The sequence below is a fragment of the Poecile atricapillus genome, chromosome 1 (genome assembly GCF_030490865.1).
Source record: "Poecile atricapillus isolate bPoeAtr1 chromosome 1, bPoeAtr1.hap1, whole genome shotgun sequence".
Lineage (NCBI taxonomy): Eukaryota > Metazoa > Chordata > Aves > Passeriformes > Paridae > Poecile > Poecile atricapillus.
In genome coordinates, this window is record NC_081249.1 from 103,652,221 (window position 1) to 103,667,642 (window position 15,422).

Consider the following 15,422-nt stretch of genomic DNA (forward strand, 5'->3'; position numbering starts at 1 on the left):
AATTGGGCTAAAATGTTATATATTGCTGTTAAAAGAAGAAATTCGGGACTTCCTCGAGCTATGGCTGACTTGTTGCTTCTCTCTAAATCTCATGCCTTCAGACTGATATCTCATCTGGCTACTTGAGCAATAAATCATTTCAAAGCAAGGTGGTCCCATCCCTCATTTTTCATCTTGACACTGCATTACCTTGTTAGCTTTAGCAAATAAAGTTATTATCTCAAATATTTTGACAACTTACTCTTTTGCTGTTTCAATGTTCTTATTTCATCTTCACTCTTAAAAAAACAAACAAAAAGAACTTATATTGATGACAATGTCTAACATGTGACCTTAAAATATTAACACTTCAAGATCAGATACAAATACTGTAGATGATATCAGTTAACATTTGCAAAAAGTGCTAGAAATTTTAAGACCAGAAGGTTTCTTGAGGTAGTTTATTGCCGCCATGACATTCATCTACTAACTACATGAGAACAGTTGTATTAGGAGGTTCTTCAGTATTTTTAATTATTAGTAAATAGATTCCATTAAATAGATTCTATTGCAGTTTGATAATGTACTGTCAGTAGACAGAACTGTATTTAATTCCATTTTCAGTCAATCGATGCAACCAAACTCACAAAGAAGTATTTAGAAATTGCCTGTGATTTTTCAGATATAAACAGAGACTAGGAGTAGATTTCCTTTTAATTCTTAGTATACTTATAACCACAGAGACACTTTCTCCCTAAATGACACACAAAACACAATCCCACAAAAAATTTCTCAATCTTGGTTTCATCCATAGATCATATTTTTCAGAACAATAAGCTAAAACAAGCATGTCTGAATTGATTCAGATTTCAGAAGTGAACCGAAGATCACAATCAATATGCAGCAATAATTTTGGGATATTATGCATTGGTTGTGTTCATTTGGCACTGCAGTAACAAGGAAAAGAAAACAATACATTTCTTGGATGGATGAAAGCATCAGCTCTGGATCAACACATTTAATTTTCCAGATTATTCTTAAAGATTTCCTTAGCAGATAAAATTTTTATCACACATTTAACTTATAATCAACAAAAAAGATACAGGAATAGGCAGCACAGAAAATACAAACACTCAAGTGCTAAATATTTTTATTTGACATTTTTGTGTAAAAGTTTCACATTAACTTATTTGCCTTTTTTTAATAATAAACCAATAATTTTACATTAAAAGCTTACCAGCTCTTTTATCCTTTTCCTATGTCTGCTGTGGGGATTGTTCAGGTGACTTGTCAGATCAAATATAGTTGGCACAGCATTATCCCGCAAAACTGTTCTGTATGGGCTCTGTAAGGAAACAGACATCTAGACTAGGGAATTCTTTGAGAATGTGCCCCTTACTTCCTCTCCTTCTTTTCTTGTTTATGCTATTATCCCAAAGTACTTTGACTTTTTGATGTTACCAAAGAGAAAGCTAAGCTATGCAATTCACATTTCTGGGATAGAAAGAGAACACTGAAAATAAGAAGACAAATGCTACAGAAAACTCCAATCCAAACTGCAAATCCTTTTTTGTTCCCATTATCTTCATATCAAAGACCCTGGATGCAATAATTTTACTTTACTGCAATATTTTTTAAAAAATAAACATTGTGGATAAAAAGACATGCATCAGAAAGGAAACATTTTTACTATTACTATTGTGTTTTGGGTTTTATCATTTATTTCACAATTCTAGAGACATTTAACTGTGAAAAATTTTAATTGCTTCTTTTTGTAGAACTATGAAGTCCACCAAGCACTACTGTGAAAGGTCATATTGAGGGAAAATTTATATGTGAATGAAAAAATAGAAAAAAAGACTTCTAGATGATCATGTCAGTGCTCCCAGTTAAAAAAAAAAAAAGTACTTTAAGTAAAATTTTATATGTGGATATACTGTAAACCTGTGCTGCCAATAATGGCTAACACTAAGTACAAAATTTTAACTAATGGCATCTGTCATTAGATTGAAATACATTTCAAACAAACTCAGTTTCATAGAGCTTCATGTCAGAGTCATAATTACTTTCAATTTTCATTTTTTCTGGGATGCTGGCTAATTAGAGACCTCACTGTGTGCAATATCACCAGAACTTCAGAGTTTGACCTACAAATTTTAATTATCCTTCATAACTAGAAGATTGGTTTTGCTTATGTACCAGAGTGAAATTCAGCCTAGAAATTAAAACCTGATACAAAGCCCCAAGTCCACACTTTCCATCTGTTATGCAAGCTGCTAAACTTATATTGTTGACAAAAAGAATTGAAAGCTATTACTTCATTAACAGAAAACAGCGCTTTCATTTTAGCTGGATGAAAATATAGCAGAAAATAAATACTTGACAGATGTAAAGAGTATCTAAATCTTTTGGCCACAACAGAGTGCAATTTAACCAAATCATACCATGTACTCACTTCAAGAACAGGATATTAATAAGTTTATATAATTAGAGACATGCAAACTTACATCAAATAAACTTATATAATAGTGTAATCTCTACTGAAACAAAACAAGCATGAGGAAAGCACTGCAATAAGGGCCAGTGTTCAACAAACATATTAAACTGGCAGGAGAGCACTACTTTTTCTCTCTCCTCTGATTGCTCATTTTCATTATCATTTTCAATGGCTGTGAGCCTGTGTGGAGCCCCAGACAATGGCAGTTATCCCAATTAAGACTAAGAAATTCATTTTCCTAGGGACCAGTTACCCAAGAGCTGAAAGATTAAAAACAGCATTCTGGTGAAAAATGTCAGTCACATTTAGCAAGATCCAGTAAACAAATGCTTGTTTTTACTTACACTTCTGCATATCATAGAAGTCTCAAAATGTTTAGCACACAATCTGTAATGCTTGTTGAGTTGATCTGGAGTTTTATCTTCTAAATCTGCCCTTCGACAGTTCTCTACCCATCTCTGACATCTGCATGTAAGGAGAAGAATTACATAATCTTAGGATAAAACAAAATCCCTTACAATTTTAAGCCATACTCAAAATTGAAGTGCAAGTGACCTTGATGCAAGGCTTGGGAAAGTTCTTTACAACTTCCCTTGGAACATCCCATCAAAACTTTGTAAAAACTACTTTTTCTGCTTTTGCTCACTACTCAACATCAGCCCAGCAAATTCAGGAGTCTTTTCCCTTAATTTATATATTCTTGCCTTTGTAACACTCTCACATACACACACACATATTCTAAAGAATTCACTCAAAAACAAAAATTAAAAACCAAAGAGATTTGCTTGTAGTCTAAAGTCATAACATTTTCTAGGCAGTTTTTAAAATAGTTGTCTTCTCCATCCCCCTTCAAAAAACAGTATTCTTATTTATTGTGGTCACTGGAGAGTTTAGAGTAGATTTATGAAAATGAAATAATAACAACAGAAAAGCAACCATTCCACCAACAGCACTTCCAGGCCTGAAGAATATTCTCCTTAGACGCGTATTTTTACATGTATTTACTTCTGCTTTGGATTAGTTCTGCAAGACATAACACAAAGATAAAAAAATGTTTCCCTTACTGATATGACTCCATTTAGGTATGCAAGAGACTGTTTCCTCTGGTGAGTAACCACTTGCAGTAATTGATGTAAATGCAGTAGTCAGCTTCCACTTCCCCTAATGGGGTATATGCCATCACTTTCTGAGCAACAAAGTTACTTGTTCTGTTGTTAAAAGTTAGGAGAAAGCAATTTTACTATTATTTTTGACTGCAAACATGAAATTATTGTTTATAGCAATAAGGAGGGAGAAAAACAACTAGTGATTATTCAACAATATAGGAACAAAGGCTGTCTTGTCAGATGTTTTGGTGGGCAGCCCAAATGAGGAACTCACATGTCTGAGTGGATTCACCTCTACTTTAGCTCAGTAAAGGGTAATTGTGCAGATGAAAGAGGGGAACCTCGGATTCTGATCTCTGCCGGCTGAACCGTGTGCTAATCTCAATTTTTTGTTCATGCAAAATATCAAGATAACAGTGACAGTAAATGCCATAAGTCAGGAATAATTTCTAATATTGCTCTTGGAGATCCATACAGAGTATGCTTACTAACAACTTGAAATAATGAAAGAAAAACAATGTTTTAAAAAATCAGATTTTTTGGCACAACAGATCTTGCACTCTTGTCTGGGCAGTGCAATCACCCCAAAAAGAGCACAGGGGAGCTTTCTTCACTTATTCAAGTGATATAAACACTCTTTTAAAGTGAGAGACCTGTAGCATGTGAATTATATTAACTCTGGCTCTCAGACTCTCTCAGTGGGTGTCGACTACTAAACAAAAAGGCTGATCAGCCTTCTCAATAATTAGGGGGGAGGGTTTCAGTCCAGAGAAAGAGCCTGACCCCATGATCTTACTTGCTTCTCTCAGTGATTCACAGAAGCTGACAAACACTGACAGAGAGCAAAGCCAGAGCTCCTTACATTAAGTTAACTCCTCTGAATCACCTCCTGGCAATCGCAGGGGGACAAACTGGTGGCAGGAATGGTGCATTCAGAACTGGCAGGCAGTTGTCAAGGGCAGGTAAACATCAGCCTGAATTCCTTACCCTCCCATGTTAATGCCAACCAGAGAACCTAGGTAGGTATTAGTGATAGTCAAAGATCAGATCAGAGTGACAGCAAGAGATACCACCACCTCTTCAAAGGGGGCTTACTCAAAAATGAGTCTCACACAGATTTCATTAACCACACAATACTCCTTTCCTGATGCCTTAAGTTTTATCTTTCATATTATCCAGATTCTGTATTGCATTAGTGTATAACTCTGAGCTTCATATAAAGTGTTAGCAAGTTCTCCTCACAGTTTAGCTAGACAAAACAAACATTTTCCAGCCTGAGAACCAAGGACACCATTGCAGCTTCAGGCCCAAAAAGTATAAACAACAGCAAATTGAGGAGAGCAATCTGGGAGGACAGGACTTCATAACCCAAAGCTGTAATTGGACAATACACCCCAATAAGTAAATGGACCAAAACTTAAAAAGTGTGAAAACGTGTGACCCATCATCCATCTTGGGAGTAGCCTCAGCCAGGCTCTTGTACTGCCCAAGACGCATTCTTTGGCATCAAGGCCTTTTTAATAAATACCTACTTTATTCTTTTAACACTGTCTAGCTTCTGTTCTAGGTAGCCTCTCAAGGCATCATTCCCTTACCAAGTTCTTTGACAATTGCAAAAAAACTGACTGTGGCTGCTGCCTTTTTTTCTCTAGTCAACACAGCCTGTGATGCCAAATGATTTTTGCCTTTTTTTGTTTTATATATTCTCTGTATTCTTACACATATATTTGTAGCTTTGTAGCCTATTGTTGTATCTTTGGCTAGTCTTCCCAGTACTTTAAACTACCTTTTCCCTAGGCAGAAAAATAAAACACATTCTAACGCTCCTGTCCCTACCCTGGCTCTGTCTGGGAACCAAGGCCAAAAAACAGCTCTTCAAGACACATCTTGAAGAACAATGTTTAGTTCCCATCTAAGGTGTGGGGGAGAAGTGGGGGGCAAGATCCAGAGAAGGTTGAACTGTGGGAAATGGCAACACCTCGTATGTCTCTAATTGGGGATTTCTGTCAATTATGCTAATTTTCTAAACTTTTAAAACGGTATTCACCCCATGGGGGGTGGGTGTTTAGTGGACATTTTTCCATATCTGCCCCTGGAGACCTCCAGTGAAGACCAGCCTTCGTGTTTCCTCCTACAGTAATATTACCTCAGGGGTATGTTGTTTCATTTCTAGGTTCTTTAAGGCCTGATCACATGATCCAAAAGAAGCCCTTGGTGTCCAGAGCCCCCGTTTGAGGATCCTAACCATACAATCCTAGAGTGGGCTGGGTTGGAAAGGGCCTTATAGCCCATGCTGTTCCATCCCCTGCCATAGACAAGGACACCTTCAACTTGACCTGGCTGCTTCAAGCCTCATCCAGCCTGGCCTTGAACACTTTCAGGGATGGGACAGCCACAGCTTCTCTGGACAACCTGTGCCAGGGCCTCACTGCCCTCACAGCCAAGAATTTCTTCCCAATACCTAATCTAAATTTCCCCTCTGTCATATCATGGATCAGACATCGGCACCAATCCTCTCAACCCACTGGAGCAGCAGATCAGCAACTGGAGTTCTAGAAATTTAGGAAGCTTTACTGGGAAAGCCTGAAATGTTGACATCCTCTCAGGTAGCTACAGGACTAAAAGGAGATAGCAGGTTATATGACTGAACTCAAACCTGAAAACTCCATCTGAGTGTGAATTCAGCCCTTCAGTCTCACTGTGAGTTTGGTTCCAAATAGAACACTCTCTGAGGAATGGAACAAAAAGAAAAAGGAAGTCAGATCCCTGAGATCACCTACTATAGCTCTGCATGGTATTATCCAAGCAGCAACTGCAAAGATTTTAGAATAAAATTATGTATTAACTTTTATCAAATCATTCAGTATTCAACTAATGCATACCAGATGTTGGAGTCAGAGGCACAGAAAATATTCCCTTATCTGTGCTGACAGGCTCTGACTATCAAGAGAACACTGAGTTTAACTCAAAACCATGGAGAAAGCTTCTAGAACTAAGTAGAGAAACTGAGAATGTGTGTAAGTTAGAATTATACTAAGCCACTGGGTGAGAAAGTTAGAGTTTAGGGTATAAGCTGTATTAGTGAATAAGAGACAACATGGAGGATTTAGGTCATTGTCCCTTTCTCCTTCTTCTTCTCTTTCTTCTTCTTCTAGGGTTTTTGGGTAATATTACTTGATTGGATGAAAGAATCCATGTTGCAAGACACAAGTGCCAGGTTATTGGGTTATTAATGAAAATAAGTTACTTGGCATTTCATTACTGTATGGGCTGACACCTAAAAGACCTTGATGAGTTACTTCTCCAGCCATTTTGCACCTTGTTGGCCTAATGTATATAGCTCCTCATACTCTGTAAATGTAATTACTGTATGTAAATGTAATGTAAATATTACTACTATGTAATATTGATAAGGAAAAATAAACCGACTAAGCCTGAACACAAAAACAAGCCTCACTCTCATCAATCTTGGTCCTGGGGAAAAGAACTGAACCACTGATGTCACCCCAACAACCATACACTGTTACACAAGTCCTTCAGTTGCAATGTATTTGGCACAAATTAAAAGCTATCTCAATGCAATGTATTACACCACTGCTGTTGAGGAACACACCTAATGCAAGTAGCCTTAGTGTTTGCAGGCTGTTAAGTGGCACTGACCTTGAGCCTAACAAAGTCCTGGAAGTCCTGTGGCACTGGCTGGCTGGGGGTGGCTGCTACTGCTTTGGGTCACCATAACCCCACAGAGAGGTACAGGCTTAGGGCAGAGTGGTTGGAAGGCTGACTCTTAAAAAGGCCCTGGGGGTGCTGGTCAACAGTGGCTGAACATGAGCCCAGGTGTGCCCAAGGATACCTGGTCTGTACCAGCAATGGTGTGGCCACGGGCCCAGCACAGTGACTGTCCCTCTGTGCTGGGCATTGGTGAGGCACCTCCAATCCTGGGGTCAGTTTTGGAGTCCTTGCAACCTTGATGTAGGTGCTGGAGTGTGTATAGGGAAGGGAATGGAGCTGGGGAAGGGTCTGCAGCACCAGGAGCAGCTGAGGGAACTGGAGGCACTCGGTGTGAAGAAAAGGAGGCTCAAGAGGGACCTTTTCAACTCTCCACAACTCCCTTACAGGAGGGTGCAGGCAGGTGGGGGTCAGGCTCTCCTCCCAGAGAACAAGGGACAGGACAAGAGGAAATCGTCTAAAGTTGTGCCGGAGAAGGTTTAGGCTGGCTAAATTTCCTCACTGAAAGGTGGTCAGGTACTGGAACAGGCTGCCCACAAAAGTGGTGAAATCACCATACCTGGTAGCCCTCAAAAGGCATTGTGGATGTGGCACTGGAGGACATGGTTCAGTGGTGAACATGGTGGTGCTGGATTAATAGTAGGGATTGATGATCTTAGAGGGTTTTTCGAACCTTAAAGACTCTGTGATTCCATTCTATGACTTGATTTTGTGAATATTGGGGGATAATTTAAAGGCTTATCTAAACCTGGTTCAGAGAGCAAGACTGATAACAAATTGTTTATATTAAAAAAATCCCCCAAAACCAACATGCAACAACCTGAACTTTTACAGTAATGATTCATGCCATTATATGCACATTTTAAAGAGTATGACGGAAATTATTAAAAATCATTATACACAGCATTTTAACATATAGTGATTCATTCAAGGTATTTTCATTTTAATTAAGAGCTCATTTACTATCTTTTTTGTGGGGTTGTAAAAGTATTTTCTTCTTTTGCAAGTAAATAGGCAATTGGTTCACAGGCAACACATCTTTCTGGAGAGCACAGCTGAACAGAAACACGAGCTGAAGTAATTGCTCACTCTGATGTGATTATGTGCATAAGGATTCCCTTCAAAAAGGAGGATTTGGAAAGATCTGATTGTAAAGGAATGCTCATATTCAAAATGTGTGCTGTTTGTTTCCTTTTTTATGGAAAACTTATCCTTTTTGTGAATTCAGATTTAGTTATAGTTATTTGGATGGACTGTCAGTGTCAATTTTATGTACCAAGAGCACATTCTCCAGCAGGTGCACATCAGGTGAAACACTGGGTTTTTGTACAAATGTAATATTTTCTGTGGACTAGTACTTATAATGGTTGTAATTTTGTGTATGGTTTTAAAGCACATTTATTAATGCATATTTTAGATGTAGATTTATTTAGGTAAGAGAATGGTAAATTACTTTCTCTCCTGTTGTCTCAAGAAGATATGGTGTTATTCATAAATGGCAAGCATCACCATCACCTGTGACCCAGTCACAGCAGCAGGAAATCTTTTTAATTTTCAAAACAATGTTATTTATATTAACTTGGAGGACACAGTTTCATTTTCATCCTGGACAAAGATATGCAAAGCGTCCTGTCTGAGCAGGAAACTTGTTTTGTTGCCTAAGACTTTATATTGCCTCTTCAGCAAAAAGGGAAAAGCTTCAGTTAATTAAAAAAAAAAAAAAGTAAATATAAGAAAATGTTTTCAAGTTCTGTTATGGTCTTCAGGAGGTAGAGAGTTAGGTCCATTAAATATGCAGAGAATTTTGACACCTACTGCAAAGCAGGAAGGTATAAAACTACCATGTGAATTGAGACTTGTAGTATATGCAGATGGTTTGTTACTTGCCAGCAAGGCATATAAAGATTGAAAGATACTACTCATCTGTGCACTGCTTTAGCAGGAAAAGACCACTTTGCATCTCTTTTTAAGCTTCAGCCATGTTGTCAGAAGTAAAATATTTAGGATTTATATTAACAAAAGGACAAAGATTAGCAGACTCAGAAAAGGTCCAGGCTATGGTAACCAGGCTGTTGTTACTCAACCAGTAACAAAAAAAAACAACAATTGCAAGGTTTTATTTGAGATAGAAAGATATGGCAGACTGGATATACCAGGGGTAAAGTAGCTCAGTAAATCATTGGCAGAGATTATTGTTAAGGAAATTCCCCTGTTGGGGAACCCAGGAGCCACTCTGGCAGTCACACTTGCACCACCTGAGCTGGGACTGAGGCCCCCTGACAGCTCCATGCTCCACCTTCTGACAGTCAGACTGGGTTTCCTTAGTGGCTTAACCCCAGGTTTCCCACAGCACAGTCTCAGTCATATCAATCCTTAAAATAGTTTTAATCACAGTGCAGTATCAAAATCACAGCTCAAGACGGTGCCTCCAAGGAGGGAACCCAAACAAGTCTAAGTCCTCTCACCAGTCTAAGTGCAGGAAAGTTTGGGTGCTGTTGGATCCTGTGGTGTCTTGGAGTGTCCATGTCCCTCACTGTGCCACAAGTCCCTGTGCTCTTTTGTTGTGCAAAGGGTCAGCAGTTGCCTCTTGCCTCTGGCTCTTGCTACCAGAGCTCCATGTGCAGGTAGCACTGCAGTTGCCCCTGAGCTGACAGCACTGAATGGATTCCTTAACACTACCAAGACAGAGGATGTGGAGCCTGTGCAGTGAGGTCCAGAAACAGAAAAAGCTTTCCAAGCTATAAAAGAAGCTTTACCTTTTGCTCTGGCATTGGGATTGCCAGATTACTCCAAGGCCTTTTGAACTATTTCTGCATGAGAAGACAGCTTGATGGAACTTGTGAAGTCATCCACAAGACTTCCCTGAGTCTTACTACTCAATTCAACTGGATGCTGCAGCAGCAGGGAATAAATCCTATGTTAAAAGCAATAGTAGCAACAGCAATTACCATGAAAAGGAGCAGACTTAGGTCTGAGTCACCCAACAACCATGAAGTATACATGAAGTATATACATGAAGTATACATGAAGTAGACATGTTTCTTAAACATGCTTCACAAGTATTATCCCCACAAACAGTTGTGAATAAATTATTTCAAATACACATATTATTTTGAGATTTTTTTTTTTAATCCAGAACTTTATCTCCTATTCCCTTCAACAGTGAGCTGCATCGTGACGTGCTCAGGTAGTGTTTCACTCCAGCCACCTACAGGAGGTATGCATGATCAAATTCTAGAGAGCATGGATCTAACCCCATTCTCCAATGGATCTTCATACATGAATGAAAAATGACACACAGGCTACACAGGACTCCCAGTGTGGCTCCTGAATGGGCAGACAGAAAAGTTTCCTCAATACCACTTAGCCATTGCTCATTAGCTTTGAAGAAGGTTTTCTTCAGTCACAAACTTTACATTTCCAGAGATCTTTACATTTTCAGACTTCTCATGGAAGTTGAAATGGCATTTTACTGAAATGCAGCTAGAGTAATTATATTATTAGTATTGAAGTATATTACCTCAGTACTGGTCAACTGCAGTAGAAAAGCATCTCTTTGCTTAAGACGTATTTTGTTCTAAACACTCATACCTCAACTGTAACTCAAGCCACCACGATGAATAGAGCCACAATGACAGACGAGCGTTAACGTATCTTACTGTGGGGATCACAGCCCAGACTACATAGAAATGTAAAATACAAAACCTTATGGAGGTAACAGAAGCTACTTACACTAGTTTGATATGAAAAGACAACATACCACCCATTAAATGCTGGTGGTTCTTCTCCAAAGGCTAATCTCTGAAACCTCTATCTTCTCAAGTAGCCAAAATGAAAGAAGGTGGTCTTAACAGGTTAGCTCTCACTGACTTCTGAAAGATCAGACTTGGAATGTCTAATTGGAACTGCTTAGCACTGAACTTGGAAAACATTAAAGGCAATTACCCAGCTATTATGGAAATACTGAAAACAGTAAGGTAGTAGAAACAATTTACCCAGGACTATCCATTTGCCATCAATAAATTTTTAAAATTAAAATTTATTTTAAGATGTATTCTAACAATTTTATTTTCAACTTTCCCACTGTAAGCTGCCAAGTGCAAATAACATTTTGGCACACAGTACTTTGCTCACCATCCCAGTCTGACCTACAAAAGTGAAAACAAGCAGTACAAGGAACATATTGTCATTCCGTCTGCAGACTGCTGTATATCAACCCACAGAATAAACCAACACCCTCAAGTCTGTAAAACCAAAAGGATGCATGGATTTATCAGTCTCTAAATGCTCTTGTAAAACAGAATATATGAACAATTTTGGACAGAAAGTTTTAAGATATTAAAGGGGGCACTTCTAGAGAACTTAGAACATCTTTGTCACAGACTGTTTTTAAGAGCACAGAGATGCTATGAATAGTTTACGTGTTGTTTCTTCTCTCACAGAAGACTCTGCCCCTCTCTTGTGAGATCCCATATGAAATACTGTGTACCGTAAGCCCCAATATAAAGAAAGACAAGGAAATGCTGGATCAAGTCAAGAGGAGACCACAAAGTTGATAAGAGAACTGGAGCACCTGCCCTATGGAGACAGGATGAGAAAGTACTGGCTGCTCATCCTGGAGAAGATTAGGTTGTACAGAGACCTCACAATGCCTTCCAGTGTCTGAAGGGGCCTGCCTTACAAAGAAGTTGGAAGAGGAACTCTGTATCAGGAATTGGACTGAGAGAACAAGGGGGAATGGTTTCAAACTGTAAGAGGGGAAGTTTAGGTTAGATATATTGAAGAAATTTTTTACAGTGAAGGTTTGGAGGCCCTGGCATAGGTTGCCCAGAGAATCCGAGGCTGCCCCATTCCTGGAAGTGTTCCAAGGCCAGGCTGGATGGGGCTGGAAGCAAGGTGGTCTAATGGAAGGTGTACTTGCCCATGGCCTGGAACGAGATGAGCTTTAGGGCTCCTTCCAATCCAAACCATCCTAGAGTTTATAAAATAGAATTTTAAAAAAATCAATCTTTAAAATGTAATCATTTAGTCACGCACCTTTAACTACAGCTCCGCACTGCTACCATGGAAAGCGCTCATTCAAAAATGTCCTTCCATAAAAAATTATAAACTGAAGAGGGTATTTCTTCATGCAGTAAACTGTCACCTATTGACGAATTCTGTACAGCTTGATGTGATTTACGCTTTACAAATTAAGAGTGAAGCTGAGACAGCACAGAATTTCTTCAGTTCCACACAAACTGCAGACATTCTTTTGTGTGAGATCCTGAAGGTCTCACAGGACAGAAGGCAGAGACAGTAGGAGCAAATCATAAAAATGAAAGAATAATAGTAGGTAAACAACCACTTTGATTACAATTCATATTAAAGCAAAAGCATATGGAACATGGATTGTAGTACAATACTTTGCATGTACTAGGCATCAAGAAGTCTGGATAGCCAAGCTTTATAGCAAGGCATTGTGTTCATCCAGGAGAACTTCATAACAGATCCAAAATCACAACTTTAGAGAGCAGCTACTACCTATATAAGCTGTTTGCACCTTCATCTGAAATTGCTTGGAGGGTCTGTGTCCTTAGAAAATACTAGATATGCATAATTTCCATGGGGTTTTGAATTTGCCAAAAATCAGGTCAGGCAGCTTCACAGAAGGAAGCAAGTAAATATCATGTATAAATCATAAAAAAAATTTCAGCCTTAACTATCTTCTCTGAGAAAAGAGGTAACTGGTATTGCTCTATGCCTATGCACCTTTCAGTATTCTGAGTATCATGTTAAATCAAGTGATTCTAAGAGTGTTATCTCGATTTAAGGGTGAACCTTTACATGAGGGTTTCTATGTCAAAATAAATGATTCATATTTCATAGTATTTTCCACTGTCTCTCAAACACTTTTTGCTCTACCAGTACACCACCCCTGCTTTTCACCCATTGGGAATCTGTCCCATCACTTCTGCTGCTGCTCACGATGCTTTGCCACCATCCCAGCAACCCTGAGACAGTTCCTCCCTGTCGCAGCAGTATCCCATTTGCCACGCACACACCCCATCGTCCAGCACCGCATCGCCTAATACAGAGCAGAACCTCCACTGCTTGAGCCAGTGCGGAGCCTGCGCGGGCTCCCCACAGTGCAGGGCTCCCCTACGTCAGCCCATGGCTCCGGCACCCCTGCAGCTGCCCCACATCTCTCACAGCCATACATCCATTGCACCGCCTCTCGCACACCCCCACCCTGCCCACAGGCAGGTAGCTCCCACCGCTCTCTCGCCCAGGCACCCCCGGAGCTGCGCCGCTCCCATCCCTCCCACTCTTCCGAGGGGCGGCAGCCGCTGCCGTCCCGGCGCAGGCGCAGCCGCCCGCCCGCCTCCCGCCGCCACAGCCCGGAGGGTCCCGCGGCCCCGCCCCGCCGGCGCCAGAGCGAGCGCGGCCTCCGCAGGCACCACCGGAGGTCGGGGCGGCCGCCGGACACGCGGGTAAGGAGGCGCCGTGAGGGAGGCGCGGGCGGAGCAGAGCGGGCAGAAGGGAGGGAGCCGGCTCGCCGGCACGGGTCCTCAGGCGGGCTGTGGGCCGGCGGCGCCCGAGGGGGAGAGCCGGGCGCCCCTCCTCCAGCCCGCCCCTCCCGAGATGATCTCACCTGGCTGGATCCCGGGGGAAGCGGAAGAAGGCCAGGTCGGACTGGGTGCTCTTGCGGGTGCAGTTGGGCGCCGCGCAGAAGTTCGGCATGGTTCCCCCGGCCGGCGCCGCTGCCCCTTTAAATCCGCGGGCCGGCGGGGGGAGGGTGCGTGTTGGGGTGGAGGAAGAGGAGGAGGAGGAGGCGGCGGCGGTGGCGGCGGCGGCCGGAGGGGAGGCAGGCCGGGAAGTGGCTCCACAGTGCTGTGAGCGGCCGGGAGGATTCAGCGCCGCGCTCCGCCGGGCCGGGGCCGCCTCCTTCCCACACTGCACCGCGCGCACCCGCGGCGGGAGCGGCGCTGCGCGTGCGCGCGGGGAGCGGACGCGGTGGGGGCGCGCATGCGCGGGGGATCGGGGGGGTGTCTGTGAATTCTGCTGTGTGCGTGTTACGATCTGTGTTGCACCGCGTGTGTTCATTTCACCGTGCGTGTGTTTATTTCACCGTGCATGTGTGCATTTCACCGTGCATGTGTGCATTTCACCGTGCGTGTGTTCATTTCAGCGTGCGTGTGTTCATTTCACCGTGCGTGTGTTCATGACACCGTGTGAGTTACGCTGTGTGCACGGGCTGTGCCGTGCGTGTGTTTTATGGCATGTGCATTTGTGTTACACCCTGCATGTAAGGCCGTGTGTGTGTTACAGTGTTTTAGGCTGTGCATGTGATGCTATGTGCTGGTGTGTGTCACCAAGTGTGCGTGCACATGTTGTGGCCTGCGTGTGTTACACTGTGGTCACTCCAAAAGCCAGTGTAGGACGGACATCATATGATTTTTTTGTACATATAAGCACTTTTCTCTGCTCCCCAGCTCTTTCTTCTCCAGTCCAACTTATTCATCTCAGCCTGGTCTTCCTGCTCGCTCCTGACACATTATCCCCTTTTTTTTTTTTTCATTCACGTATTTGCAGCCCTACATAGTTTTCTCATCTAACCACCAGTCTCCAAGCACAGTGCTTCCAGGCTCCCCATTAACTCCACAACTGGTTTCCCCCCTCTCTTTGCTCACAGCTCCTGGTCACCAGCCAGTGTCCAGCCAGCCAGCCTCATTGTTACACTTCTGATCATTTGTGGCTAAGTTTCCCTTAGTTTCCCTCCCTGAGGAAACTCACAGAGGGGTGAGTGGAGCACGGCATGGCTGGTGTGCCTTGGCCTGGGGCTGCTCCTCATCTGTATATATGCTACACTGTGTCTGCTTTAAAAACAGGCTTAGGGTGGACATCGAAATCATAATGTTGTTCTCTTGTCTTACTTTCTTTTGTTTGGCTCTAGGAGGATGTTGTTACTCTGCAGCCTGATGGATAATCCCACACAGAATCACTGAATCAATTAGGTCGGAAAAGACCTCTGTGATCATTGAGTCCAGCCTGTGACTGTTCATAACCTTGTCAACTAGACCAGAACACATCCAGGCTTTCCTTAAACTTCTCCAGGGATGGTGACTCTA

The 15,422-nt window shown here is 41.9% G+C and overlaps 1 protein-coding gene across 4 annotated transcripts in view; it reads right to left on the reverse strand.

Moving 5' to 3' along the window:
• The window catches only part of THAP12 (THAP domain containing 12), a 33,774-nt gene extending 18,786 nt beyond the window's left edge, over positions 1-14,988 (reverse strand). For all 4 annotated transcript variants that reach the window (XR_009278115.1, XR_009278114.1, XR_009278117.1 and 1 more), the window contains exons 1-4: positions 13,946-14,988; positions 2,821-2,941; positions 1,217-1,324; positions 242-278 (exon numbers count right to left, since the gene is read on the reverse strand). Coding sequence is in view for 1 of the 4 variants with exons in the window: in XM_058844012.1 (XP_058699995.1) it covers positions 242-278; positions 1,217-1,324; positions 2,821-2,941; positions 13,946-14,397 (718 nt within the window). In the remaining 3 variants the exon portion in view is untranslated. The remainder of the gene's footprint in view (positions 1-241; positions 279-1,216; positions 1,325-2,820; positions 2,942-13,945) is intronic.
• Positions 14,989-15,422: the final 434 nt, after the last annotated feature.